The 27,863-nt window shown below is 35.6% G+C and overlaps 1 protein-coding gene across 4 annotated transcripts in view; it reads left to right on the forward strand.

The window, feature by feature from the left end:
* Window positions 1-27,863, forward strand: part of FSTL5 (follistatin like 5) — a 322,446-nt gene that overhangs the window by 213,564 nt on the left and 81,019 nt on the right. For all 4 annotated transcript variants that reach the window (XM_037377605.1, XM_037377621.1, XM_037377613.1 and 1 more), the window contains exons 7-8: window positions 4,312-4,478; window positions 26,611-26,731. In XM_037377605.1, coding sequence (XP_037233502.1) covers window positions 4,312-4,478; window positions 26,611-26,731 — 288 coding nt within the window. The remainder of the gene's footprint in view (window positions 1-4,311; window positions 4,479-26,610; window positions 26,732-27,863) is intronic.

Here is a 27,863-nt window from a genome sequence, read left to right on the forward strand (position 1 = left end):
TTTTAGTTCCTGGGCGTCTCTTTCCTAGTTCCAAAGGAGTGTCGTGGAGCCTGAGCTCAGTGCTTGCCCTGTGCGCCTGCGAAGGCTTTGCATGCCCAGGCTGCCCGCGCATGCCAGTGTTTGCCTGTTGCGCCCTGGCTGCAGGTGACTCACAAACGGGGTGGGGTGGGGGGGGTCCCCGCCAGCGAGTCCTGCTCCAGGCACTGCTCTGCAGCCCCAGGGCTCCTGGCCAGGGGGCTCGTGAGACTACCCAGTAAGGAGGACATAAACACAATAGCTTTACCTTTAGAAAATACAAAAAGTTACAAGATAACATATATAATATTGCTCCTATGAAATAATAATTTAAAATGTACCTAATTGTGTAATCCGTGAAGATTTTTACTTAAATTTTGTTCAGTATTTTGAGGGAAAGCAGTGATTCTAGTGTGTTTATTAAAGTGAGGGGTTTTCCATAACTTTTAAGAAATGTGTGACATCAGTGAATTGACTAGCTCCAGCTAGGACAACTGTTTCATGGTTTTATGAAATTTTGCCTTCAGCTGTTTTATTACAGTGTAGGCATGTGGTAGAAGTTGTAAATGGAATATAAAAATACTGTATTGAAGACTGAGAGCTATTTGAATAATTCTTAGGGAATTGCTCTGGCAAAAACAGTGTTACCATCTTACATTATTATTTTTATTATGTATGGTAAAGCTATCGTTACTGTTACAAATAAGGCAGTTTAAAAGAATACTAAAATCAGAGGAACAGTTAGTGTCAACAAAATAATACAATAATGCTTCTCTCTATTTTGATTTCAGAATCTTTGCTAAGGTAGCAAATTTTAAGTTTTAAAATTGATAGATACTCCCTTTTCTAGTTGAAAGGGAATTTTAATTAAAATTCTAATTAAATTATAATTTTCATTCTAATTCTAAATTACAAACATGTATGTGATAGTTACTGGCCTTCTGTATACAGGCATCCATAGTAATACTGGACTTAATTTTATCAAGATTTTGAAGTCTTGTAGAATTTAAATTGGCTATCAGTTTATCATGGGAGGGGTAACATTTTTCAGAGGTCCCTATAGCACAAGCTGATTTCATGATCTTTACTCATGACTTTCCTAAATTAAATAGTGACTTTGGAAAACACAGATAATTACCCCTTCATAAATGGCATATCAGAATATTTTTCTATCTTTTGAGACCTTTACATAGTGAATTCACTAAAGAAGGAAAATGTACGATCAGTTTTCTACCAGAAGTTTTGGATGGTGCAGTAGCCGTGCAGGTGTGTCTCAGGGTCTGCAGGACACTGTCCCTGAGGAGCCATCTCCTCCAACATAGGAGCTGAAATGCTTTAAAAACTACAGTAAATAGAACAATATCCAACTTAATGCGTGCATTTCCGTAGTGTAACAAATTGTGTTGGGTAATGAATCTAGTTAGAAAAAAATAAGTCAATCTCCTTTTCCTACAATCTCAGTGTCTGGTGGGGCAGTATCACTTCAATTTTGAGTCAAAGAATATTTCTTCTGGAAAAAGAAAATAATCAGGGATATTTTTTGTGTAAATATAAAGTTAATATTTTGAATCACACAAAACTGAACCATTTAGTTTAATTATAGAACAACAAAACTTTCTTCCCTGAAGATATTGAGATGGCTTTATGATGCTTGTGTTCTGGGGGGGGAGTGGGAAGAAAAAAAGTGTTAATTATAAGGTATTGATTTTTTTTTTTAATGAGGCTAAAAAAAGACTATAAAGGATATTAGCTTGCTTATAGATTGCTGCTTTGCTATAATGGAAGTATTAGTGTGTCTCATATGAAAGTAATTTGGTAATTAAAAGAGAATAGATAGATGGTGCTTTTTTGTAATTTATTTAAAAAATGAAAGAGAAAATACCTAGAGATTTTTCATGCTTTAGCAGCTGAGTGGAAAAATTGCTATTTGGATGATCTTCAATTCCTGTATAGCTGTTTTGTCTAATATGACAAAAATCCTTACAAATGCAGAATTTGAATAGGTTATGTTTAATTAGGCATGCCACAAGTGAAAAGACAATTCAGCTATTCAGCCTCTAACCTATAAGCAGTTACACAAGAGTGAAGAGTATACAGTGTCATCAAATTAATGTGTATCACACTGTTTTTTATGTAAGTGTCCGAAAGAGTTGTGGGGCATAGCAGTGAAGTGGCTGCTCATTAATAGTAGAGCTATTTAGTACATAGATTAGCAGAGAAGGTTTCAAGGTCTGGACTCACATCTCATAGGTCTACATTTTTAAAGGATTATTTCAAAACTTGAATAATGATGAACTTTTACTTAACCTGAAAAGGGAGAATTTTTTCCCTTGGATTGAAATGAACATGGATGTTCTTATAATTTATGTTTTTCTTGTGGAAATTTGTTCAGTTACTTTGATTTTAGTTTGTGTTACGGTACAAAGATAGTTATTGAAGTCACACATTGTTTTTCTTGCTATATGAAATACCAGAAGCAATCAAAAATAAGGGAGGATATACTCTGATAGTGTTAAGTTGAAAGGTGTTGAGAGTACTTCTCTACTAATAATAATTTTATTTACTGTTTTTTGCTTCAAGTAGATTTGTTCCGACGTTTTATGACAAAAGGTTTCCTTAAATTAAATAGAAAAAGACTTTTCCTTTAAAGGCTTCATACTCTTTACCAGCATATTTGTTCTACTGAATTTAATTTCATTAGGATTTTCTTTACCTTTTTTTTTTTTAACTTTACAACATTTATTTTGTATTGAAATCACACATTTTGTTTAGATGTTTCACATACTATGCTGTAAACTGTCTTCATTCTCACAGGATATTAAGTGAGTTTGCATTTGCTGCACTGGTGTTGTTTTTAGAAATGCTGGATACTTCTCAAGACTGAAGTTGAAATTTCTTCATGATTCAAACAATAACTATGAATGTGAAAAAGCAGTTTTTTATTCCTCAAATTTCTCATATTGATTGAATTTTCTCATACACGTGCATCTCCATGCAGAACACGTGTGTTTGCATAATATTTTTGTTGGGTTTGCTTCTAAAAGGGGTAGCAATTTGTCTGTCTTGAAGAAAAAAGAAACAACAAAACAACCACATTCCAACCCAAAAATAAAACCCGTGAGACACGTTTGAAACTGCCTCCTCTAAATTTACTGTTATACAGATATTTTACATTGGGATAATTTAGGTAATTCTAAATAAGTTAAAAGTGGCTTGGCAAGTCTTGTGAAATAGCTTGTCAAAACTAGCAGTTTCTAACTGTGTTGCTCAGTAAATGCAAATAATAGACAGCAAATATCTGCAGTTTGAGATAATTCACGATACATTTCAGGTGACACACTGCGTTTACGTCAGGTTTGTCTTTAGCTGTTGCACAGTGTTGTCCCCTGTCCTTACCCCCTGCTATAGTCCTTCCTGGTTGTTGCTTAGGCTCCTTGGCACACAGAGCCGTATGGAATTGATGCAATGGGGTGCTCTGGGGTGGGTTTCGGTTTTTCTCCTCTCTTTCCCCTGCTTTCTGTATTTAGGGAGACTTATTAAAGTACACAAGTATTTATTATTCTGGCTCTAAATTTCTGCAGTTGTAAAAGGAACCATGCTTGACCAAAGAAATGTAATAGAAATTGGTTTAACTCTGTTTTTTGAAAAATGACATAAACTAATGTGTTTGAACTATGATTAATACATTTTCTTCTGAGACTGAAATGGGAGAAATTACTGATGTCACTTTGATCTGGAAACTTTGCTTTCACTGATATCAAGGAAAAAGCCCCATAAAAACCAGCTTACTAGAAAATAAATCTTATACCTTAATTTTATATTCTGAATGCAGAATTTCCTTTGTTATCCATTTCAGTCTGTCCTATGTTTTGTACTCTGACCTCCATTTGTGTTTTTCTTTTCTGAAAATGACCTCACGTGAATGACTTTCATAGCACTCCTGCCATCTTGGTTCCGATGGAGGTGCTGACTGCTCTGCTACGTTGGCCCCCACTGTCAAATAGCTTTCAGCATCTGATTTTGGATACACTGTCATGTTTATTACAGTCTTACCTCTGAAATTCATTTTCATGTTAAATGTTTCTCTTCTTCCAGGGTGATACTTGTCAGTCAATTTAATTGAAATGTCATGCTGACCTTTATTTGAAATACTCCGAGCTTCCTGTGGTTGTTAGAAGTCCTTTTTACTTTGATTCCAATTAAAATCCTTAAATTACCAGTGTACAAAACCTGCATGCTAATTAACCTTAAGAAACTGCCTGCTAATTAATCTTACAAACAATGTATCTTTTGCAGAGGTGGTTCAGCTGAGTCTGCCTGAAGATCAAAAACTAAGCACCACTGCCACAACAGTGGGACAAAGTGCTGTCTTAAGTTGTGCGATCCAGGGAACTCTGAGACCCCCCATCATCTGGAAGAGGAACAATGTTGTTCTGAATAGCTTAGATTTGGAAGATATCAATGTAAGTAAGAGGAAGCTGTATTTAACATCTTATTATCAAAACGTTTCATAAAGAATAGAAAAGTGATATGTAACCAGCTCCATACTCCTGATATTTTAAAGAAAAGAGGCGGAACTTATATGCCTGCCAAACTCAGTCTGGTTTTATTTTGCTGTGAATTCAGAGCCTTGCTGTTAAATGTAGAAAAAACATGTTTCACAGACCAATAATTTGAAAGAATAAATATGATAATAAAAGCTCATCAGGTCAAAACTTCAGCCCAAAACGCAGTCAACATTATACATTCACAGGATTACACAGTCTTCAAACATCTTAAAAAAAAAAAAGTGAAATAAACATTTTAAGAAATGCATAGTGACTTAATATGTGCAGATGACAATAATAGCCTTATCTTCTAATAATTTGATAAAAAAGTTTTTTTCCAAAATAAGTATTTTACTACGAAATTGGTTGTTTTGCTCATTCCTCCAAATTTTCAGTGCTATATATGGTACTTTTCAAAGAAACACCAGTGAATATTAGTATAGCTTAGAAATCTTTTTAGGAAGGCAAATTTTTGCCAGCTACCCTTGTCATGACTTCAAAATATGGAGCAAAATAGAAAATGAGAAACATAATTACACCTTCTAGCAAAACTCTAAAACTTTCAGCTATACTTTTTTGCCTTATGGGTGTGCTTACTTTGCTGTGGCTATTTTATATTAGCAAAGTTATAAATGTGGACAAACCATTGCGATGGGAGTTGCGCTTGCTCTGTGACTCAAGTGAGTCAGAAATCAGTGGAACTGTTATGTGTGTGGAATATTGCCATAATCAAATATCTAGGTTTTATTTCATTTTCTTACAAATGCTTTTATTTCCAAGGTGGCAACTGTAGTCTCACATCACTTTTGTTCTATTGGCTCTTTTTAGATTAGTTCTGTTTGTAAACTGAGCTTCCTCACAGTGGTGCTTTGTAAAACAAAGCCCAGTTTCACAGCTCATCTTGCTTCAATGGTAGCTTTAAGTCACTTGAGAGGCTTAGGATAAAACCAGCATCCTCTGAAAAGTTCTCAGTTAAATAATTGTTGCTTTTGTTAGTTTTGTATTAATCATGTGACTGACATTCAAAAGTGTCTTGCCCATGTTCACAAGCTCCTTTCTGCAGTGTTTGTTAGCTTTCTGTAAATATTCATGATGCTCATAAATAATGATTTGGCGTTCTTACTAATCACTTTTAAGTATAATACATGGCATGAGCTGTAGAAACAAGAATGTGCATCTGGACACAGAAATAAAAGGGAAATGATGAATGGAAATAATGAAGATAATAGCTCAGTTTCAAACGGAAAATTCAGTTGACTGTATTTGCAGTTGGGAAAAGAGCAAGTGTTTCCAAAGCCTGATACATACATTTTGAGTATGGAAAAAAACCCCCACAAAAAACCAACAGACCAACCTTAAAAAAAAAAAAAACCCAAAAAGCAAATCAGAGAAACTTCTAGTGCTGGTGCAGGTGCCTGGGTGTGGGCAGTGGCGGCTGCAGGGGTGGCTGCTGGGGGGGGGACAGGCCAGGGGCTGCCCCATGCTGGGGGCAGCTGGTTCCAATGGACCCACCGCAGGGCACAGCTGTGCCCTCAGCCACACTCGTAGCACCTCAGGGAAAACACTCAAAAAAGGCCATAAAGCACCAGGGAGAGAGAGAGAGAGAGAGAGGAGCAGAGATCAAAAAGAGCGAGAAACAGCAGAGGAAAGTCCAAGGCTGGAGAAGCAGGAGGTGCTGCATGGTAGACCAGACTGGAGCAGGTTTATCTTGCAGGACTTCAGCCCATGGAGAGTCCTGGCTGGAGCAGGTGGAAAGGGTTAGGAGAAAGGAGATGCAAAGAGAAACTGCTGTGTACTGACCGTACCTCTCCAGCATTCTGTGCCACTCGGGTGGAGGGTAAAGGAGTTGGGGGTGAAGAAGTGAAGTCGAGCCTGGGGAAAGCAGGGAGGAAAGCTGTTTTAATAACGTTTGCCCTTTTGTTTCCCACCACCGAAGTTAGTAATTACTTGTTTATTTTAGTTGACAATAATTTAAGCTAAATTTCCCAAGGTCAAGTCTGTTTTGCCCACCATGGTAATGAGTAAGCATTCTCCCTGTCTTTATCTCAACCCATGAGTTTTCTCATTCATGTTCCTCTTTATTTTCTCCCCATCTTACTGTGGGGGGTGGAAGGGAAATGAGTGAGTGAGCAGCTGGGTGGGAGTTTGGCTGTTAGCCAGGGCCAAGCCAGCACACTTCTGAAGTATTGATACAGCTGGAAAAAAGTCAAGTATAGAACTTTTGAAGGCTCATGGGATACCCGATTTGAAGTCAGATTGCAGTGGTGATGTAATATGCAGAGGTGGAATTGCTAGAATTGCCCAGGTTTGTTTATATTTAATAGGAGAGGGAGAATGTGTGACAGTGTACTGGATTGACCACCCACAAATGTAAGAAGGGTCTGTGAAAAGTGACCTGAGTGCCAAGGGGATGTCTGGGAGTGCATTTTGTGCACAAGTACAGTAAGAACTGTAATGACAGAAGAAGCTTCTAGTGACAGGAATGCATAATTCTGAAGATGAATGTATTCATCTTTTATTTGTTAGCTTAAGAAAAACATAAACAAACTGGAATGGTTGGAAATTTTTATAAGCCAAAATTATGTTACAGCTTAGTTCTTCAATAGTAACAGTTTAATTAAGATTCAAATACAGAAAGAGAATGACAGATCCAATATCCATCGAGTGAGGCACTAAAATTAATAGCACTCAAATATATACATATATGTGATATTAATCTAATCTGTCTTTGTAGCTAAACTAACAAAGCCTAGAAGAAAGAGTTAGTGAAGTCTGGATTAAACAGAAAAGAAAAAAAAAAGGATCAGGCATAAAGACGTCGAGTTAAATTGGTCCCCAGTCTTATTTCTTCAAAATTTATTTTACGTGTTTCACTGTTTGCACTGATTTGATCTCCCTGTACTTATTTCTAGATCTTCTTTTGGTTTATTCGGTTTTTTTCTTCCATATTTCTCTGGTCATTCTATACCTTTCTGAACCTTGTTCATCATATATTCCCGGTTTGGTTCTTACAATTTCACCTTTGCTTAAAGGCTGTTATATAGCCATAATATAGTATCCATTCAGGCAATGTAATAAAGATAAAACCTTGGGAAAAAGAAAAAATAATTGGGTAAAAAAGAGCAGTATCTTATAATTCACTATGGAAAATGATTTTGTACTTAAGTAAATATTAACTTCAAAGGAGCAAATGCACAGTGAAACATAGTGTGCCCATTTTATTTTGCAATGTAATCACCACAGAATGTGTTGTACTTATTCAGGTAATTTTAAACATTCAAAAGACCTAAGTCATTGTATATTTTAAGATGTTCTGAGAGGCAAAGTATTCTAGGCTTTACTATGGATATATTATAAACTACAATTATGTTTGCCTAACTCTGGGAGTTATTAATTTACTCAGTTATACAAGAACCACATCCGTGCATCTCAAGACTAATAATGTTGTGTAAATAGTAATGCACTTTCTGAAAAAACATGACAAGCACTCACCTGGGAAGATAAATAATTTTTTTTTTTCCAGCAAAATAAGTGAGAGTCATAACCAGAACTCAACACATATGCAGGAAACCATTTAGACTAAGCAGTAGTGACACTGTGATTTCGTATATCATAGCAAGTGCTTGCCTCATACATAGACGTTAAGTTTTACAGTATGCAGTTCTCACATGAGTCAAGCTATTTGCTTCAGGGAAGGACAAACTCAGAACAATATAATCTCCTAGTGTGCTGTCCAATGGAAAAATGCAAGAAGCAGCAGCAGAAGAGTCCAAGTCTAAACTCAAATTGTGACTGTTAAATTTGTGTTTTGTTGAAAAATAGTCTACTCCTCTACTGAAAGTATACAGGGGATAATGTCTAAGGCTCTCAAGTATGGAGTGGATAAGTGCTGGTCTTAAATAATGAAAAGTGTTATATACTCTTAAGACATATTAAAGAAATATTAAGGCATATTGTTTGACTTTCAAAGGATGATAACGAAAATTTTATTTAGTGCATTTAAAAAATAATAAAATAACTTAAAGAATGCTATCAAGTGTTTGGTCAGATATTAATAATGTTACTAATAATATCCAGTTAATTTTAGAAGTCCTTAGTACTCCGCGGCTCTTTGTAGGATACTTATGATTACTATTTGTGGAAGTAATACATCCTGCTACTGATCTTTTCTTATTGAAACTGACGGGAGTCAGGGATAATCAGCATCCATCTGAATGAAACTATGAAAAATTGCATGCCTCTGCAAATTTTACTTAAATTATAATATAATTTTGCTGTGGCTCACTACAGAATTAACATTACGGGACATTTTGCTGATAGCTTAGTACACATCTACAAAAGCTTTTTTTTCCCTGCTGTTATCTTGCATCTTAGATTTCTTATCTGTCTTTCCACTTCCCTCTTTGAATATGTTTTTCTAACTCATTATTCATTACAGAAAATAATTCTGTTATGGAAAAATTTAAAATAGCACATTTTTTCCTCTTTTTTTCCATGTTAGTTCATTCGTTTTTAACAGCTTTTGAATCTCATTTTACTTTATCTTTTTCTGACCATTTACTCCAGTTTTACCTTCAGCTTCTTCCTTAAACCTGTCAGCAATTGCTCTTTTTTACAAGATGTCTACTCATTGTTCTTACAGTAGTACGAGATCTACTTAGATGACTTGTCCACATGTAAAGTTTAACAACTGCTAATGTACTTAAATTAGTAACTTTTTAAAGTTCAACTTTTACTTTTTGATAAAAGCTCATAATATCTTTCTTGAGGTTGCCTTCAGGGGAAGCATGTAGTATTTCCATTTGGGGCTTTTGGAGTTATGTATAGACTATCTTTCATAACTTATTTGTTCATCTTGTTAAAATTAATTTACAGATTACAACTTTCACTTTTTTTGCTGTCATTTAACAGTCTGCATTCTCTTATTGCTATATTCCCCTCCATCCTCCTTCCTTCTCTCCCTGCCCCCTCCAGAAGATGCCACAAAAAGCTAATGCCCTTTGAAAGAACATGCTCCCTTCCGTTCTGGAGAGTTCTGCTCAGCAATTGATGACACAAATGTTTTCAGATTGTCCAAAATGCTAAACACAATTCCTAGAAAGGACTCCTGGCATTTCTATTGTCCTTCCAACTTATCCTTTCTCCCGTTTTTTATACTTGAGAAATTTTTCAGGAAAACCTCACAAATTATTCCATTTCATGTTCTCTCCTATGGAATAGTTTGGACCTCCATACAAACTTCTCCTTACACATGGTTAAAGGGTTCTTAGTATGTCACAGGCATGACTTGAAGGTATTGGTCATAAATGTAAATGCCCTGTCTGCCAAGAATTTTCTGTGTGTGTTTGTATTTATGACAGAATCCCACATGAGCCAGAAATGACAGAAAAATATGCCTCAATCTTTTTTTGTTTGTTTGTTTTCCTGAAGGCAACTGTTCTTAAAAGTAAAAAAAAAAATCTGAAAAAGCTTTATTAGGTTATAAACTAGGGGACTTGAATTTAAAGAAAGTGAGGATTAATAGGCAAAACAGAATAGAAATTCAAGCTTCTAATAAACAGGATTTCTTCTTTCTCCAGTGTCCTAAAAGAGGGAATGTCTGCTTCCAGGTCTGGCTTCTGTCAACCCAGTGACTTTCTGAATTGCTGCAGCAAGCTCTGCACAGTCTTGCTCCATTCCTCAGGAGGGTTTCATCCTCCCTAATGCTTTGCCGTTGCTCCGCTGATGCTGCAGAGTCTTTGCTTGACCCTCTTGCCCCTGTGTGAGGGGAGGTGTAGGGGTCCTGTGATGTGAAGGGAGCACAAGGTTCTCCTTCCCTTCAGAGATGGTGCTCCTAACCTCTTCGTTTTTGGAAGACAGTAACTCATAGTCCAACAGTGAACAAATCAAACCAGTCATAATACCAGAGGGAAGAGCTACCAATCTTGTTCAATAGAAAAACTGGTTCCTGACCAGCTTGTTTTGAACTTTCCTTGGTAAATAATAGTAAAGTTGCAATGCAGCAATTAGTGTCACGTCTTCTGTGTGGCTGAGCACTATTCTGTCTGTGTTACAACTGGCATATCTGAAGTTAAATTTAACAGCATAGTTGCAGGTTTTCCTTGTACATTGTGCTTATGACACCCCTTAAACCCATCTGTTACATCTCTTTCATTCTTTTTCTACTGATTTATTTTAATGAAGTGGTTGGATTTTATTAACAGTGACTCTTCAAAGGCAGCACAGTTCTATTTTTATCTGTATTTAATTACCCTTTATCTGTTACACAGCCTTTAAGTAGGATGTAAGGATAAGTAGAATCTTCTATTTAATAGGTCAAATATATTTTTTTTTCTTTATTTCATCTTAAAAGTAAAATTAATATAGTTGTTGTTAAGGATGCCAATCAGCTTTATTAAATCTCTAATATTTTATTTACTTACAGATATGACAAAAGTCTTGACCACCAGTGCAATCATCTCATTCAGTTCTCTTCCATCCTTCATTTTTCTCTTCCCTTTCATGGAATCTAATTTTGTGTCCTAATTAATTCTTTAGCAGTGGGATATATCACATAGGAGGGAAACTTTGGATACATGTAAGACTTGCAGAATTTTACATGTATTTGTTTTGAATATTGAAGTTATTTTAATATTTATTTTAGTAATGACATGATGAATGCTGCTTTAGACTGTACATCTTGTTTTCACGACACTGTAAAGACACATTTAAACGAGGTACCAGCGTTGATCTGTTAATGAAGTATAGTGAAAAAGATTGTGATGAGGTTTCATTCACAAATATTGATCCCCATTAAAATAATCTGGACATGCAAGTTCTATAACTCTAGCTTAATTAAAGATATAATACAGTAGGACTTTATGATACAACTTATTATATACATCTTTTTATGGTGAGGACTATTTTAAATTTGAGCCAGCTGTTGATTCAGTCTTGATGAAGAAGCATTAGTATCATCGTGGTCTTTCTGTTCTTTTGTGCTAGATTGGTCTGTTTCATTTTATCTTCATTAGAAGTGGAAGTGTTGATTTCAGAGGTGAACAGAATCATGTTCTGTGGACCATAATCTGCTGTCATGCTTTCAACAGCGTAGCTGGGATCATGAGCTGGTCCTTTTCCTATCAGAGTCTGGCAAAGTAATTGCTTCTTGTACAGCTGAGTCCCTTGTCTTGCGCTACTCATAATTCTGCATTCTAGAGCTGTTTCTGCTAATCATATCCAAAATAACTAGTCTCTTAATATTTTCCTGTTTGTTTTCCAGAAGTTAAAAAGGAAAGGCCTTGTGACAGTGAAAGGTGTTAATATAACATGTACATCCATTCCCAGTTGCCATGAAGGAATCCTTGAAAATAACCCCAGGCAAGCCATGTTAAACTACCTGGAAGGCAGCACTATATGGTTCTGACACCTACAGACAGAAACTGTTAATAAAATAAAAGGGACATTGTGGATTTCCGAATTGATTGGTTCTTCCAAACCAATTTCTTAACACAGTACACTGAACACATCTTTAGAAGAGCAGCCGAGAATATAGTTTTTTACTCCTAGCTATTTAGGAGGGTCTTCTGTATGAGCAGGAAATACATGAATACCAGAGGTGTTCAAAACATTGTTAGCCTTGTTTTTCACAGACATATTTTCCTAGACACTAAAGCTGATTTTGTCTAGTTTCATTGGGGACTCCAGAATACATCAGTGACACTTTTTTTTTTTTGGAGGAATCTAGGAATTTCCTAGTAACTTGTACTCCTTTTTTTCAGAGACACCAGGACTTCTATCACATCTATCTTTCTTTTCTCTCTTAGCCATCTTCCCTGAATTTTAAAATTAGCAGAAATCTATTTGATCAGTAATGTTATAAGCTGCTTTCAGAATTTTCATAAGCATCTTTTTTCACTACGTAGCACCTTCCTCAACCCTTTCTTTTCAGTTTGAATTCAATGTTTCCGTTGTTCTTTTCTATATATGTATATATATTTATATTGCTGATACTAGCAAATTCAGCTTGTGCTATTAATTTCTGATAGTGCATTAATAAATTGCAGTTTGATTTTTTTATGTACAGTTATAGACTTATTCTTTTCGGGGTTTTCTGCAGTATACATTTCCTCAGCTGGGTGAAAAACACCATTTCTGAGCACTTGTATTCCTAGTTACATATTTATTTTTCCAACTCATCCAGGTAATTTTGCAGTACTTTTGCTATCCTATTAGACTTAATGCTTTCCACAACTTTGGTAAGAATTGTGTGAAAGAGTTTTATAGGACACAGAATATTAAGCTTTTCAGGTTATTATTTTAGAAAAGAAGTCTCCAAAGAGCAACCCAGACTAGGCTACAGCTAGCAGGAAAGGTCAGTCCTCCTTAAAAGTATGAGACAGATGCTTTGTTACTAATGGCCTCCTGTGGCTCACAGCCCTGACTTTCAAATCATCTCTATAGTACATTAAATAGGAGGGTCACGTCACCAGTAACAGAAGTGCTTTGATATCTGAGTCTGCTTCACTGAACGCAGAAGCACAATTGCTTAAACACCAAAAAAAAAAAAGAAACCCATTCTGCCCCTCCCTCTCCAGCTTCCCAGGAGGAAGAATTAAGATAGGTAGGACATAATTTCCTATTGGGAATTTGGCTCAACTGGCATTTATAATATCTTTAAAAATAATAATTACAAAACAAATCCTCCAGAAGTGCACCAGGGTATTGATTCAGTACTGACTTAAAAAGAAAATTGCCACCCACCTCTAAAATCGCCAGTACTGCTACTTGCAAAAGTGACGTGAAGCAAATTACTTACCCAGATCAAGGCTGCTTAATTTGTGAGCTGTGACAGGATTGCAACAGGAGATGGTATGTCTGCCACAATTTTCAGATGATGACATTTAGGATTTTTCTGAATCAAACTGCTCAGTGATCTATCTGCCCGTACTCCTAGTACCATGTATCCCTTCATACCTAAATTTTACTGATCTGCTTTTGTACAGACTGTTTTCTCTGTCATTGCCCAAACTTCTGTGCCATATGTAAATTTTATCACCTTCCTGTGCACTCTTCCTTTCCTTATCATCTTTATACCATTTTTATATAGCTATCTCGATAATCTAGAGCTCCTTTTTAAAAGCTTGCATTTAGAACTTTTTGTATTGGGATATAGTTAACCTTGTATCCATATCCAAAGTGTTTTCATTATTCTGTTAAAGAGGGGAGATAAAGTAAAAGTTTTCCTAAATTTAGGATAAGTTAGGGCAATGCCTTTATCAGTCAGTACTTTTAATGGTTCCTGTAGTTTTGCTTGATTTTCATGCAGGATTTTAGTTCCCACCTGTATAGGCAAAATGCTGAATTTTAACTGTAGTATATTCTACAGGGTTTAGTAAATAATTTTTATTTGTTTACATTCGCTATGATTAATACTGTGACAGATTTGCATGCCATGATCATGAAAACCTTAGAACATTGGAAACATTGGGAACAACTGCTCAGTAAAGCAGTGGTGTTCTTTCTCCATCCATCATCTGGTCACGCTTCAGCTCCGAGCTGAAGGAAAACTGAGGATGGTCATCCCTGCAGTTTCCTTCTGGCTATTCTCAGCTGAGCTCCTTTTGTTATGTTTGCTGCTCTGTCTTCTCCTGACTCTCATTTTGGCAGTATTTTACAGGTACTAAGGTTGATACAACCATCCATTTTTACACACATTTTGGCACATCTGTGCAGTGATGACATATTTTGGTGGTTACATGCCTGAGTTGGACTTATTATATCTGGACATGGATGCTTCAATCTTCTGTTTTCTGCATCACAAAACACTCTGCCAAGCCCTGATGAAGAATCGATTATGTTTCTCTTTGAAGCCTGCTCTGGGCTCTATCGAGTCTGATAAAGAACGTAGGAGATGGATTCTTGGAAGTGGGTGGGAATTACAGGAAGCAAGTTGCATTTTTGTGTTAGGGAACAGCTCTCAGTGATGTCTGCTAATTATGGTTTTATTCTCCTGGCTATGTAGCACTTCAAACTCCAGCCAGAAGCAGAGAAGTTGAAACAGCATTTGTAAATAAATACCTAGTTTGGTTTGGTCTAAAAATTTATCTTACACTAGAGTAAGGAAAATTCAGGTGGATTTACAGAGGATCACTGAATCTGCCATCTTTGCAAGTAAAATGAGGTAGAAGTTACTGGGTTTTTGTCAGTTACCCAAAAATACTTAGCAAATATGTTTTTTTGCTGTTGATTAACATTTTTCTTCTAGAACTGTCTAAGGAAAATATCTTAATGATTTCCAGTGTTAAGTCTCTTCTCATAGATACTTAATTAAGCCCTTGAAGAAAGGGGGGGGGGGAAATTAAACCTAAAATAAAGTTCAGAGTATCTTAATAAAACAAAACATTCTTGCCCGCTCACATCTGGAGTAGGTTGTCTTGTCTGGTTTAAAATCGGATTTGGGTGTCCATGTATTCTTGAAGAATAAATTTTCTGAAGAGTAAATATTCTGAAGAGTAACATTCTGAACGATAACAGCAATAGTTATGCATTTCACTTGAAGCTGTCCTGTTACTTGGGATGAGACTGTATCTTCCTTCCAGGCAAAAGTCTGTCTTTGCAGACCTGTTTACATTAACAAGAAATGAAATGGAACTACCATACTCTGGCACAGTAAAATATTGATACTGTACCACTTTTGTCTATGAGATGTTTTAAATTTTGTGCAGCAATTTGGTAACTATTAGGACTCCTGTGAAGCTCCTGCTGTTGTCACAGTTAATGAAAGATGACAGAAATCCTGTTTTGCCTTCGTTTTTGACATGATATACATTAGTTTTAACATCAGACAAGACATTCATTCATGAAGAAGGCTTGTAAGTTTAAGCTTTGTGTTAAAAAATTAACATTTTAAATTATAGTAAAAGGAAGACAAGGGGAAAATGCCACCTTTTCTCCCACCCTCTTTATTTCTGACATGAATTCTATGATCAGTTAGGAACTGTTGATGATAGGGTTATAATTAGAGTGAAATATAGCTGAAACCAAGGGTTAGCTAGAGGATCAGCAACAGGAAAAGAACAACTGTGTATTTCAGCCTTCCACAGTGAGACTGTACTGTATATAAGAAAAAATTGTATGATGGTATTTCAGTAACAGCTACATCCAGTGACAGTAGCATAAAAGCTTTGCAATGAATACTGCTGTCCCATTGTTTAATACAAATGCATAGAACAAAGGTGAAAAAAGAAGGTATAGTAAATATAGATTCATGGTTCATAAAGGACCTGTACCTCTAATGAATATTTGGGTCCATTACAGAAAGCAATAGTTAAAAAAGCAAAAATTAAATACAGAATACAAATATAAACAATAATGGTGTACTGATAAGTAAAATTATTTTGGTAGCTCTCATAGAAACTTGATGTTAACAAAGTGGTAACTAGTGTTGCAACGAAAGAGGATTACTTATGGTTGGCACAGCAGTAGTAAAATTGAAGCAATGGAAGTCTCACAGGAGGGAGAACCTGTTACTCAAGTCAGAGAGCACAAGAATATGGTCATGACTCAGGGTGATACTCTGATTTGCATGTAAATCTTTCATGTACGTGTTTTGTTTAACTGGAGTTTATGGTCTTATTTTCAACTGTGCAACTGAAAGTACTTGCATTTGATTTTTATCTTTTTTTTAAACTTACAACGCATGGGAAACACGTGTACCTCAATTAGGCACTTTGCTTCAAAATAATACACAGCTTATCCTGCAAGGAGCAGAATATGGTAAACTTTATACATATAACAAGTGATGTGAGTGTTTAATAAGAACAAAGTTGCTAAATATCAGCAAGATTTCCTTACTTTGTTAATTACAGGCAGAAAATATTAGCGACCGCTATTCACAATCCCTTTAGGAAATGGGGAACTTCCATCCTCATTTCTGTGACTTGAAAGCAGACTAGACCTATGAGAAAGATAGAAACACAAGTATATTACTGGTCATAATTTGTAGAAAAGATGAGATTTTGTTAGTTCAAATTATGCTGTTGTATTTGTATATGGGACCTGTAGGCTTGCTAACTTTCTTTATAACATCTTGGCTTTGTATTAGTAAAAGAACATACTTGGTCATACTTGGTACAGCTCTGTAAAATATGCTTGTCAGTGCCACCACATGCTGATATTTTTTTTTTTTTTCTACAGACAGCTTTCTGAACGCTGTAGTTTGCCTTGTCTTGTACCAGGGTCGTCTTGCACTTTACCTGATCAGTAACCATGACCAGAGGATACAAATGGTATCACTAAAAAGTATCATCACAATTAATTTATGTAGAGAGGAGAAAAGGAGAAAAAGAAAACAAAATAATAAAATTGTTCACACGTAACTAGTTTCAGTGGTTACAGTGGAGGTCTTTGAGGTATCTGCCAATGACACTAAAGTGTCTTCTTTCATTGACATCAGCAATTGATCTTGCCTACTAAAGCTTTCCTGTGATAAAAGATTAGACTGATGAACATGTAATGTTATATTAGTGGTTTGAGCAAAGGCAACATATGTGTGATGCTTGCAGACAACTACAATTGGTATTAAAGGTAAATAGTCTCAGCTTTCAGTTATTTATTGGTATAATTCAGCCTTTGCTGTTGTACTGCAGCTCATACTAAGTACTTAGTTCAGATTGACTGGAATTTGCTGTTCGCTTAAAAGGTTCCAAGAGAAATATTTTTATGAGTATTGGGTGTGTCAGTCTGGACTAGACCCTTAAGTGAAGATGCTGTGCTAGCATTCAAGCTGCTAATATTTTGATTTTATAAACAAAGAGCAAAAGAATGCAGTGCACAGATCTTACTCCCTTTGTTGTATGTATTCAGGTGTATATTTTAAAAAAATAATCTTTTGTACAGGAATTCCATTAAATATATTTCTAAGCATGTATGTGCCCATTTCTTATGTAACATACTTGATAAACCGGCAAAACTGGCACTGTATTAATAATCCAAGTAATGTTGTGGCTCTGTTTTCTGCCTGCTGTTGCCTGGGGACTATACATTAATGATACATATAAAATGAGAGATCATTATAAAGAAAAGTAGTCAAGTTACAATATGCTTTTTTCCCCCCTCTATGTCTCCTCTTCAGCTACCACATAGTAAAAGATTCCGTACAATCTGTATCTTTTTTTTCTTTTAGGTAGTTTTGTCTGCAAGACTTTTAAAAGATGTATGTGTTTGAGAAGATATTTGATTGCCCATTGGTTGGTTTATCATATGTATACAGGGCATTTTGTAGCAAAAGGAAATTTATCCCACCAAGCTTTTGCGGACTACATGAGGCTTGAAGACACTCTACCTCCATGTCTGTCCGACTCCTGGATAGTTCAGAATACAGGACATTGACTGGATGAAAGTTTTAGTAACACACAGAATTAAAGGGTTTTTTTTTTTAACTTGTTTGTAGATTCTTTCAAGTTTGTGAAGAAGCACCTGATAAATTTGTTTCTGTGAAATAAAATGAGTTCTATTACTTTAAGATGAGTGCAGTTCAGGAACCAAAGATATGAATTATCGTCAACATAAGAAAAGGGGTTTGCACTCATGAAACTGAAACCCAGTATTTTATGCAATAGGAAGATCAGAACCTCCAATAAACTCTGTAAATTTAAAACAATAGTGCTTGTAAGCTAAGTGATTGAGAATAAATTCAATCTTATCGCAGTGTAATTATGAAGTTGTTTTCAGAAACAGGAAAATTTACAAAGTATTCAATGATTTCTTTGTACTCCTCCTCTATTAAAATGTGTTCATAAAAAGAAAGTAGAAATTAAGATGTTTTTGGCAAGCTTATTCCACAAGTCTTACCCTAAATTGTATCACCTTAAAGCACAAATTGTGTCAGTACTACTTCTTTGGGGTCTCCTAGCAGTTAGATATCACTTTTGAATGTGATCTGATACAAGTAGACTGCACACACAATGCAAAGCTAATTTCTTGTTGCAGATCTAACTTGGAGTGTAGATATAAATACATCTACAATTAAAACTGATTTTTAAAAAAAATAAGAACAGTTTGGGAGAATTGTAATAAACACTGGTAATTGGGTAATTATTATAAATTCATGTCAGGTTATAATATTAAATTGAAAAATATATGAGAAATGAATGTCGAATAGCTATATTCAATTAAATCTGTTTATATAACAATTTGTTTTGTTAAAAAGGAGTAGAAGTTAAATGCTATATGAGTCATTCTGAAGATCTCTGTGTGTAATGTGAACTAATAAAAAGATGGCTGTATCAGAGCATGCTGAAAGTTCCATTTAAAATAAGCTGTTTCTACTCGGTTGGAGATTTTGAATGTCTAAATAAATTAGCAGTCTTTATTGCAGATTCAGGGCAAGATAGCACAAAGTTACAGAGTTTTTGGGGAAGTAAAATGTTAGTGATGTTTTATGGCTAGCCTCACGAGCTCTAGTACTTTGGCAAAGCTGTCACTTATGTCTAGTTCATATCTCCTGTTTACAAGATCCACATTCTTTTTACGCGACTATGTATAAAATTAAGTTTTTATTCTCACTGATGATCTAGGAGTGAAGGGTTTTATGGTGCTTTCCTGTGTCATCCCTCTTCAGATTGTTAGGAAGCTTGTAATTTTATTAGGTTTTAAAATAGCAGAACTGTTTTTTTAATCAACTGACATTGTCTGAGTAGCACAAAGCTTGCAGCATGTTTTTCATAGAATAATGGATGTTACTATTTATGGGATGTTACTATTTATGGGATATTACTATTTCCTCATGAAGTGAAACTGCAGTCCTTCCTTACTGTATCCAAGAGAATAAAGGGAAAATCATACAGCTCTACTTATTTAAGTAGGTACAGTGTTTTTCTATTCATGTATAGTCAGAGAAATAATCTTTTTCTCAGACCTGCTGAATATGGACAAATCCAGTTCAATACAAGTGATGGCCAGGACTCATGCATTACAAAGTCTCATTGTAGGAAGACATAATAGAGGGTGATCTCTGCATTGACCGTTTGTAAGGCAGGCTTAGGATGATATGCATGAAGGCTTCCTCAAAGTCTGAGCAGTAGTGAGGGTGTTCTAAATCACTGCACGATCACCTTTTTTCCCCTTGGCAGTAGAGTGATGCTGGTGAGGCTACCGTGCTGTGCTGAAAAACAGCTTTTGTAACTGTCTCCCCAGTGTCAAGAAACACAGAGCAATGAAATACTTCTGATGTCTAATTATATCTAGGAAGCTTATTTCTGTGGTCAGCAAGAAAGAGGTAGACAGTAACTCAAAGCAGTGAGCAGACAGACCCACTGAACTGTCCCGTGAAAGGATTTTGCTACCTTTACCTCTTGCAACTGACTATAAAAGAAGCTTAGGAAGATTAATTTCCCTTGACTCAAGTTAGCCTGCATTAATAACCACAGACTGCTGTCTGGCGTTACATTCTTCAGAACAGAGTTTCTTTTAAGACCCTGGCCTACTGTATATGCTGTGCTACTACTTACTGTATTACACTGCGGTCTTTCTTTGAGCTTTTAATTGATTTACAGTTTTCTATCAGGCTGGTTCTGCAACTAGTGGTTTTACACGAGATATATGTTTTGTTCTTATTGCAGTTGTAAGATAGGAGATTCAGAGAAGGTATGCAAAATATGTGCTTAGGAAATTTAGGGTTTGTTTTCCCTCTTGAGCTATTGGGGAAGCTAAAAGAATCTTGGATTAGTGCCAAATGCAGTTATTCTCCGATTTCTTCATGGAATTTAAGTTCTTTCTGACATGCAATAGCAAACCAGAGTTGTAACATTGACATTAGCATGTAAAGTCTGAGACGAATTTACCCAGCAAACCAAGCATACATTAATAATTTTTTTAAAAAAATGTTCCCTTCAAAATATTATTTGCTTTCTGTGCCCTTGTAGTAATGAAGTACATTACAGATACTGAAAAATAATTATGTAAAATATGAACGAAAATGCAACATTAGTATTATTGGTACTTCCATAAGTTGACTGAAGTCAAATACAGAAACTGTGGGGAGGTGTACAGGAAAAAAAGGTGATTATGTTTACTGGCTGTCTTTTACAAGCAAACGACAGTTGTTTCAAAAATACCTAGATGGCTGCAATTATTGAGGCAGCTTTCCCTTAGCAGACCAGTGCAATATTTTAATTCTTAAGTGAAAATAATTCTCCTGATCAGTTCAGAGACTGATGATTTTTTTTCCCTATTTCCCATAAAAAAAATATCATGATTTCCCTTTAAAAACGATGAGGGGAAATTCCTTACCCAAATTGTGTTGTCATTATTGCTGAGCTAGTATAACAGGGTTACAGTGTTTACATTATTAACCATCAGTAAAAAAGATACCAACCAATGTAATTTTCTTCTTCGTTGTAGGTTTGCCAAAGAACGCAAATAGAAATAGAAGTTTCATATTTAATCTAAAAGCTGTTAATTCAAAATACTTCATGTTTGCTAATTCCATTTATTAAGGACCCAGTAAGCTCATTTTTTTGTCTCATGTTTTTTCTAGCATAATATAGCTAAGGATTCACATCTCCAGTTCTCATGTCCTCATTCCTCCTTTTCTTTATTGTCCTTGTTATCTCTTCTTTTTTCTTTTGCTTTTTTCTTTCCTTCCCAAAGGTGTGGAATTTTAGAGTTAAGATTAATATTTTTCAGTTCTTTAGAAGTTGAAAATTTTAAGGCCATGAGAAGATTGTATCAATTGTTTTTTCTGACCTGCACGAAACAGGCCCCATAAGATCAGTGCTGCGGAAGTGTGTAAGTGTCAACTTTGGTGCTAACCATCACCTTCTACTGTGTATCGGTGCCGAGGTTCTGGTGCTCACTGGTGTTCCTGGAAGCACACACAGAGTGCATCGACTGCCAGAAACTGAGCTTAGAGAGGAGAGATTTCAAAACAAGATTCTTAACCAGTTCGTAGCTCTCTTAAATACAGTATGTTCAGTTTTATAAAAAGTTTGGATCTTCATGGGAAAGGCTGAGGCTGAAATGCAGGTCAGAAAGATATTATCGAGTCTGAAAAATTACAAGTAAAAAATAATTAATCACCATCACCACCACAAACAGCAAAACCAACCAAACAAAAAAAATTATAAAAAAAACCCCAAACAAACCCAACACAAACAAAAAAACCCCAACAAAGAAGCCACCAAAAAAACCCAACCAACCAACCAACCAACCAAAAAAAACCACAAACCAAAAACCCAAAACCTCAGAAAGAAAATATTTCCTATTTTTTGAGTTCAAGATGAACCCTTTGGGTCACTCAGAAAAGTGGAAAACTTAAGGTACCAAGCCCTAATTTGAATTATGTATGTTAATGATTTCACTCTGGCATACCTATATCTGATTTGGGATTCTAAGCACTGGATCAAAAGTTATGTTGTGAGGGAGTTAGACCTTCTTATTTGGAATAACAATGTTCTCTGATTTAAAAAAAAAAATATTTTAAACATCTTTTGTCAATTTTGTGTGTAATGGCTTCAGACCACCTAAATCTAGAATGCATTCCCAATTCAGTTTTCTGGACTTATGTTCTCTGAACTAAATTCTCTGTTACACGCTACAAGACATTACAAATGAGATTTTGGCAGGGAATTGTGTGGATGCACTGAGTCAAAAGGCAAATGAAGACATGCCATTTTTCATTTTGAGGGAGATGTTTTTTTTGGGAGAAGGTTGTGATCTCTAAATGAAAAAATACTCAAGATTTGGAGTATAGAGGGGTTTTAGCTAAAGGAAAAAAAAAGACAGCAATATATTGACAATAAATTGACTATTGTGTAAGAAAACCACTTAGTTTCTATGATAATGAACAAATTCAAGCAGTCTGTTTTGTCATACATTCTCCTGTGGGGAGAGAGCTGGCAACAGCCTTTGTAAGGCTGTTAGGAAGGGCAGGCAGATGAGCATAAACTTTCTCATATGCAAAGCATTAGCATTATGACAGCAACTTATAAAACCAAAGGAAATAATTGTTGATTTAAAAACAAGTATCACCTTTAGGTATCTGTTGTATTAACACTAAGACAACTAAGCAAAGATTCACTGTCAAATGAATGTTTTCTTTCCATATTCCTGTATTCGTTATTCATGACACATATCATGATTCTTAAATGTCAAGTCCTTCAACAGAACAGAGTTGCAATGGAATCATTGTTAAAATAATTGTTCAATTCTATTTTTTTATGCATAACAAAAATAATTACAATTTCTGAATGTAATTGTAGAAGTGCTTTGCCATTTCTATTAGATCAGTAGGCTATTTAACAAAAATTGAGCCTGTAGCAGTGTTTTTAGGGTCATCAAATATTTTTTCAAAAGGAAAAAACCAAACCCTTTTCTATACTTATTGCAGTTGATGTATGAAGGCTCTGCTTCAATGATGCTTGTGTGTGTCTCTATAGATGCAGATTTTTTCAGTGACTTGGAAGTTATTTTATAAAACACTAAATATATGTCAACATTCAGTGTCAAAGAATGCTGTTTGTGCTTCACCATCCCTTTCCAAATACTGCTCTGTTTTATTGAATTGTTTGCTTTAATTAACAAGACAAACATTGAACTCAGTATAACAGTAGGCTAGGGACATTTGTTTTGTTGTTAAAAAAGCAAGTGATGTCATGTGGGAATCCTGCTGGAATACTGATGTCTCAGTAAAATAACCATAGGGGTATTTTATCCATGGTTTCTATGAAAAAGAAGGGAGAAGCCGTAGCACAGACATCAGTTTACTTAGAAAATCACTGTGGTACCTAAAGGTATCATCACACCACAGTGAATCACTCAAAGGCCTGGAATAGGTAAGCGTGCTTCAAAGCATATCTAATAATTTAAATAAGGAATGTTAAATTAAACTAGTCTTGACTTCATTGTAGCAGCTAAATGTTAATACACTCCATCCAATGTCCTGTTTTGTTCACAGTGGCAGAGATTAGGCAAAAAAAATGTAGACAGCAATAATATTACCCATTTGCTAGATAAAATGTAAGTACCGCTAGTGTGGTTCTTTTGAACAGCTGTTCTTCATTCTTTTGGTCGTAACTTGAAGAGCAACACTTTGAAAACGTGTTTAGCTAGTAAGGGTGGAAAGTTAATTGAATTTACTTCTTTATACACTTAAGAAAGAGATAAAGATAAATATCCAATTAGGAACATTTTTTGTTACTTTCATGGGGATTTCTGAAGGGAAATCTAGTTGAGTTGATTCACATAATCAAAGTTGAAAAGTAAATGTTAAGGGGGGTTCTTTTCTGATTTTGTAATGGTAACATGGAATGGCATATTGAAGATTTGGTAGAAATACTGTCTGTGTAACTGAAGTGCTAGTACAGAAAGTGATAGTTGCCTTGAGAAAGGCAAGTTACTGAGAGTCTTACCAGATGGATTAATTTTTACAATGGGTTATTTTCTTCTCTTAGTGAGCAACTAGCAGAATGATCTGAAGCACATGTGCAATGTGAAATTTAGTTGCCCAAACCCCTTTGGGCAAAGTAATACAGTGAGACATAAGTCTTCTGAATAGTATTTTGAGTATATTTAACAAAATAAACCAGAAAAATTTACTGATTGGAGGTCTTATAGGGAAAGGCAGCTTGAGTGAAATATGAACATAAAATCATTAAGATTATGTTCTCTGGGAAAGAAGAAAAATTGGGAAGTGGGAACTGAAAAAAAATTAATCCAAATAAATTGGAGAAGTGGTAGGTGAGATCGTGGAAAATATATAAGGATAGTCATAATGGACCAGAGGTTAATCTGGCCCAGTATTTTGTCATGATAACCTTCAAAGGAGAGAATGTAAGAATAAGGCAGCATATGGTAATACTTTTTTATCAAAGTTCTTTTATTGTGCAGCTTACAGGTGCCCTGAGTGAGGTATTACAGCTGAGTTTATGTTTTTTAAAATCTTTTGTTAGACTGTTCTGTGCATTTGAGGAATTTACAAAGAAGGTTACAAAATTTGTGAAGAATCAAATAAGGAGGAGATGGTTGGGATGTAAAGGTCAGGGCAACCTTGGCTGCAGTGACAGTGAGATGGGAAGAGTCAAGGAGCCTCAGAGGAGGCAGCAAGGCAAAATGCAGGAGCACAGCCCTGGTCTTCAGGAGAGTAGACTTCAGCCTGTTCAAGAATGTGCTTGGAAGAATCCGATAGAGACCGTGCTTTAAAGAAGAGGGGTCTAAGAGAGCTGGTGAATTTTTCAAGGGTTATCTGCTCTGTGTTCAAGTATGGTCTGTCCGAGGCAGCCAAAGGCCTGTATTACTGACCAAGGAGCTCCTGACAGAACACAGGTAAAAAGGAAGAAGGGTGGAAGCAAGGACAGGTGATCCAGGAAGAACGTGGAGTCACTACTTGAATGTGCAGGATTAGGAAAGACAATGCCCTGGCGGCGCTGAATCTGGTGAGGGACAGGAAGGGCTTCCACCGGGCTTCAGGGCTCTGTCAGCACCAAGAGGAAGAGTAGGGAAACAGGAGCCTGCTGCTGAGCGGGCGTGGGACATGGTGACAACGGAAAGAGGCTGATGTACTGAAGTCTCCTTTGCCGTGGTCCTTACCGTAACCCCTGCCTTCAGTAGTCCCAGAACCTCGAAAAGCATTTGCGAAACTAGTGCTCCTGTAATGAGTCACAGAATCTAATGAGACCTGTAGATGGTGTAGCTTGGTGATTATCCCTAGTCTAATGAATTGGACACCTGTTGGATACTTCGGCCTCTGTGTGTAAGCCTCTGTGTGTGTGTGAATATGGCATTTAATTATAATCTGTATATCTCTATACTTTACAGTACTGTATCCTGTAGTGAATCACAAACTTCATTTACAGATTTTAAAGGCTGTTTGCATTAAGGTGTATAAAATGTCTGTAAGAGGACCATGAATAAGTTTAGGATAAAAATAAAAAGACGACTGTATACATAAGAATAGACTGTTAGGGTTAGGCATACAATTATAGCACATGGGTTCCCTTCAGGAACAGGGGCTGACCTACATACTATAGAAGATACAGCATACTTTTTCCTAGTATGGAGCTGACTGTTTTGCGTGTTTTATGTCTTAATTTATGCACTCTAATTTCTGATTTATATATTTTACAGCAGAAACATCTATGAGGCTGGAAGACATTTTTCAGACTTTTACCTTTCTATTTCATAGTCTTTGCTCAAATAATTGCTGGTTTGTGTAATTACACTGCATATGTAATAATAAAAAGATTGGAAGGTGAAATTGAAAAGAAACTAACGGTCAAGAAGTGTCCTTGAAAAAGTAAATCATGAAATAGAATTTAGAAAAAACAATTTCTAGCAGGATTTCTACAAGCCCTTCAGAATATGAGACATAGGAAGAAGCTAGACTAGGATTATTATTGCAGTGACTTGCAGACATGAAAATAAAAAGAAAAATAAACCACTATTTAGTGTTCCATGCATTTTTACAATAATTGGCATAGTTTACAACTGGTTGTAAATTTTAAATTATGTTGTATTAATTAAAATTGGACTGGGAATTTAAATGAAGGTCAAATTTTGCACTTTAATCCAGTGGAACCCATATGCCAATTAAAGATATATAAAAGGGTGGAGTTAAAAATTATGATTTAAATTGAAGAAAGAGTAAGAATTTTTTTTCCTGTGTATCTGTTCATTTTAAAGGATGACCACGCTTCCACAGGATGTCATTTACCTTGTTAAATTGTGCAAAGCTTTAGTTTTTCTATTTGATCAGATCCAGTCCTAAACAGCTTTTCTGCTGCAAATAACTATCAAACTAAACAAACAGTTGTGTTGCTTCTGCAGAGTTTAACTGGTTGCTAAAATAAAAGTTGTATTTTCTTTTACAGACACAATATACGTGGCAAGATCAAACAACTCCACCACTCACAAATACAATGTTTGGGTTTCAGATTACTGTCAGCTATTCTAGTTAATATTTGCAATGCTTGATATTTGCATCACAGCTTTGTTGCCAAGATGATGAGCATAATTAATGTAGGAATGCAGGCATAATTATGATAACCTTGTTTTTAATCTTTCCCGGTAGGATTTTGGAGATGATGGGTCCTTGTACATTACTAAGGTAACCACAACTCATATGGGAAATTACACCTGCTTTGCTGATGGCTATGATAAGCTCTATCAAACTCATATTCTCCAAGTGAATGGTAAGGAAAAATGTTCTAATTACCAAGTCATAAGAGGCTTGGATTTAGATTTTGTTAAACAGATCTGTTGTTGCTGTTTTACTTTTTTTTATATTGTGTTACAGCTTAACAGAAAAAGAGATTCATTTTTTTCCTTATTATTCTCCTATCAATAACCTTACAAAACAATAAAGTATAATATTTTTCATTTATTCTTTCCATATGAATAATAGTTATTAAAAGGATTAAAGGTAGTCCAGAGGACTTATTCTGCACTACGAACTTTTCACCTGTGAGGATTTTCAGTATGTTATCTGCAGAATAATAAGTAGGCTTATATATAAATATAGATATATAGAGATGAAGTAGCTTTTCACCTTAATTTAGCAATTCTGGAGAAGAGATTGGAAAAATTAAGTGCATAGGTCTCTTGTGTTAAGAATGTTGCATTTAATAGAAGATTTAAAAAATGCACTACCCTGAAAGTATTGTAATTGATGTAGGCTTCTAAATTCACATTTATTATTTTGAAATCTAACCATTTTAGTAGATGAACTTGAGGTATCTGGACTTGAAATCTTCATCTTTACATTTTCCTACATATGTTCAAGTTTTAAGAACCACTTTCCTCAACTCTGTACTTGGACAATACTTGACTGCAATGGTTACTGAAGACAGGCCTGTCCCTTCTCTTGACCAATAGTACCCTCTCCTAGCTTTTATTCCCAGATGTAATTTTTTTCCTAAGTTATTCTAAGCAATTGATCTCCACTGATGAAGTGTCCAAGTGTACTTTATCCCCAGTGAGGTTTAATGTCTTATTTTTGTGAGTGACCTTGTGCCTTCCTGTTATTTCAATGTTCATATTTATCTTTGACTCTTAAGTCTACCTTTCTGCAGTAAACTACCAGTGTTTGTCATTCCATTTTGATATTTAATCCTCTCCAGAATCATGTTTGCACTCAATATTCTCCTGCAAATTTCCTTTGCGTTAGCAGGCTTTAACTTTCTCTTGAAGCATACTCTATAGTTTCTTCGCCACTGCAGTTGTCGTCATTCTTTTGGTGTTTTTTAATTGTTAGTCAGTTGCATAAATCCCTACTATAAATGACTTTTCTTGACATGTCTTATCCAAAAATGCTGAAATAATTTC

This window comes from Falco rusticolus, chromosome 1 (genome assembly GCF_015220075.1).
Source record: "Falco rusticolus isolate bFalRus1 chromosome 1, bFalRus1.pri, whole genome shotgun sequence".
Taxonomy (NCBI): Eukaryota; Metazoa; Chordata; class Aves; order Falconiformes; family Falconidae; genus Falco; species Falco rusticolus.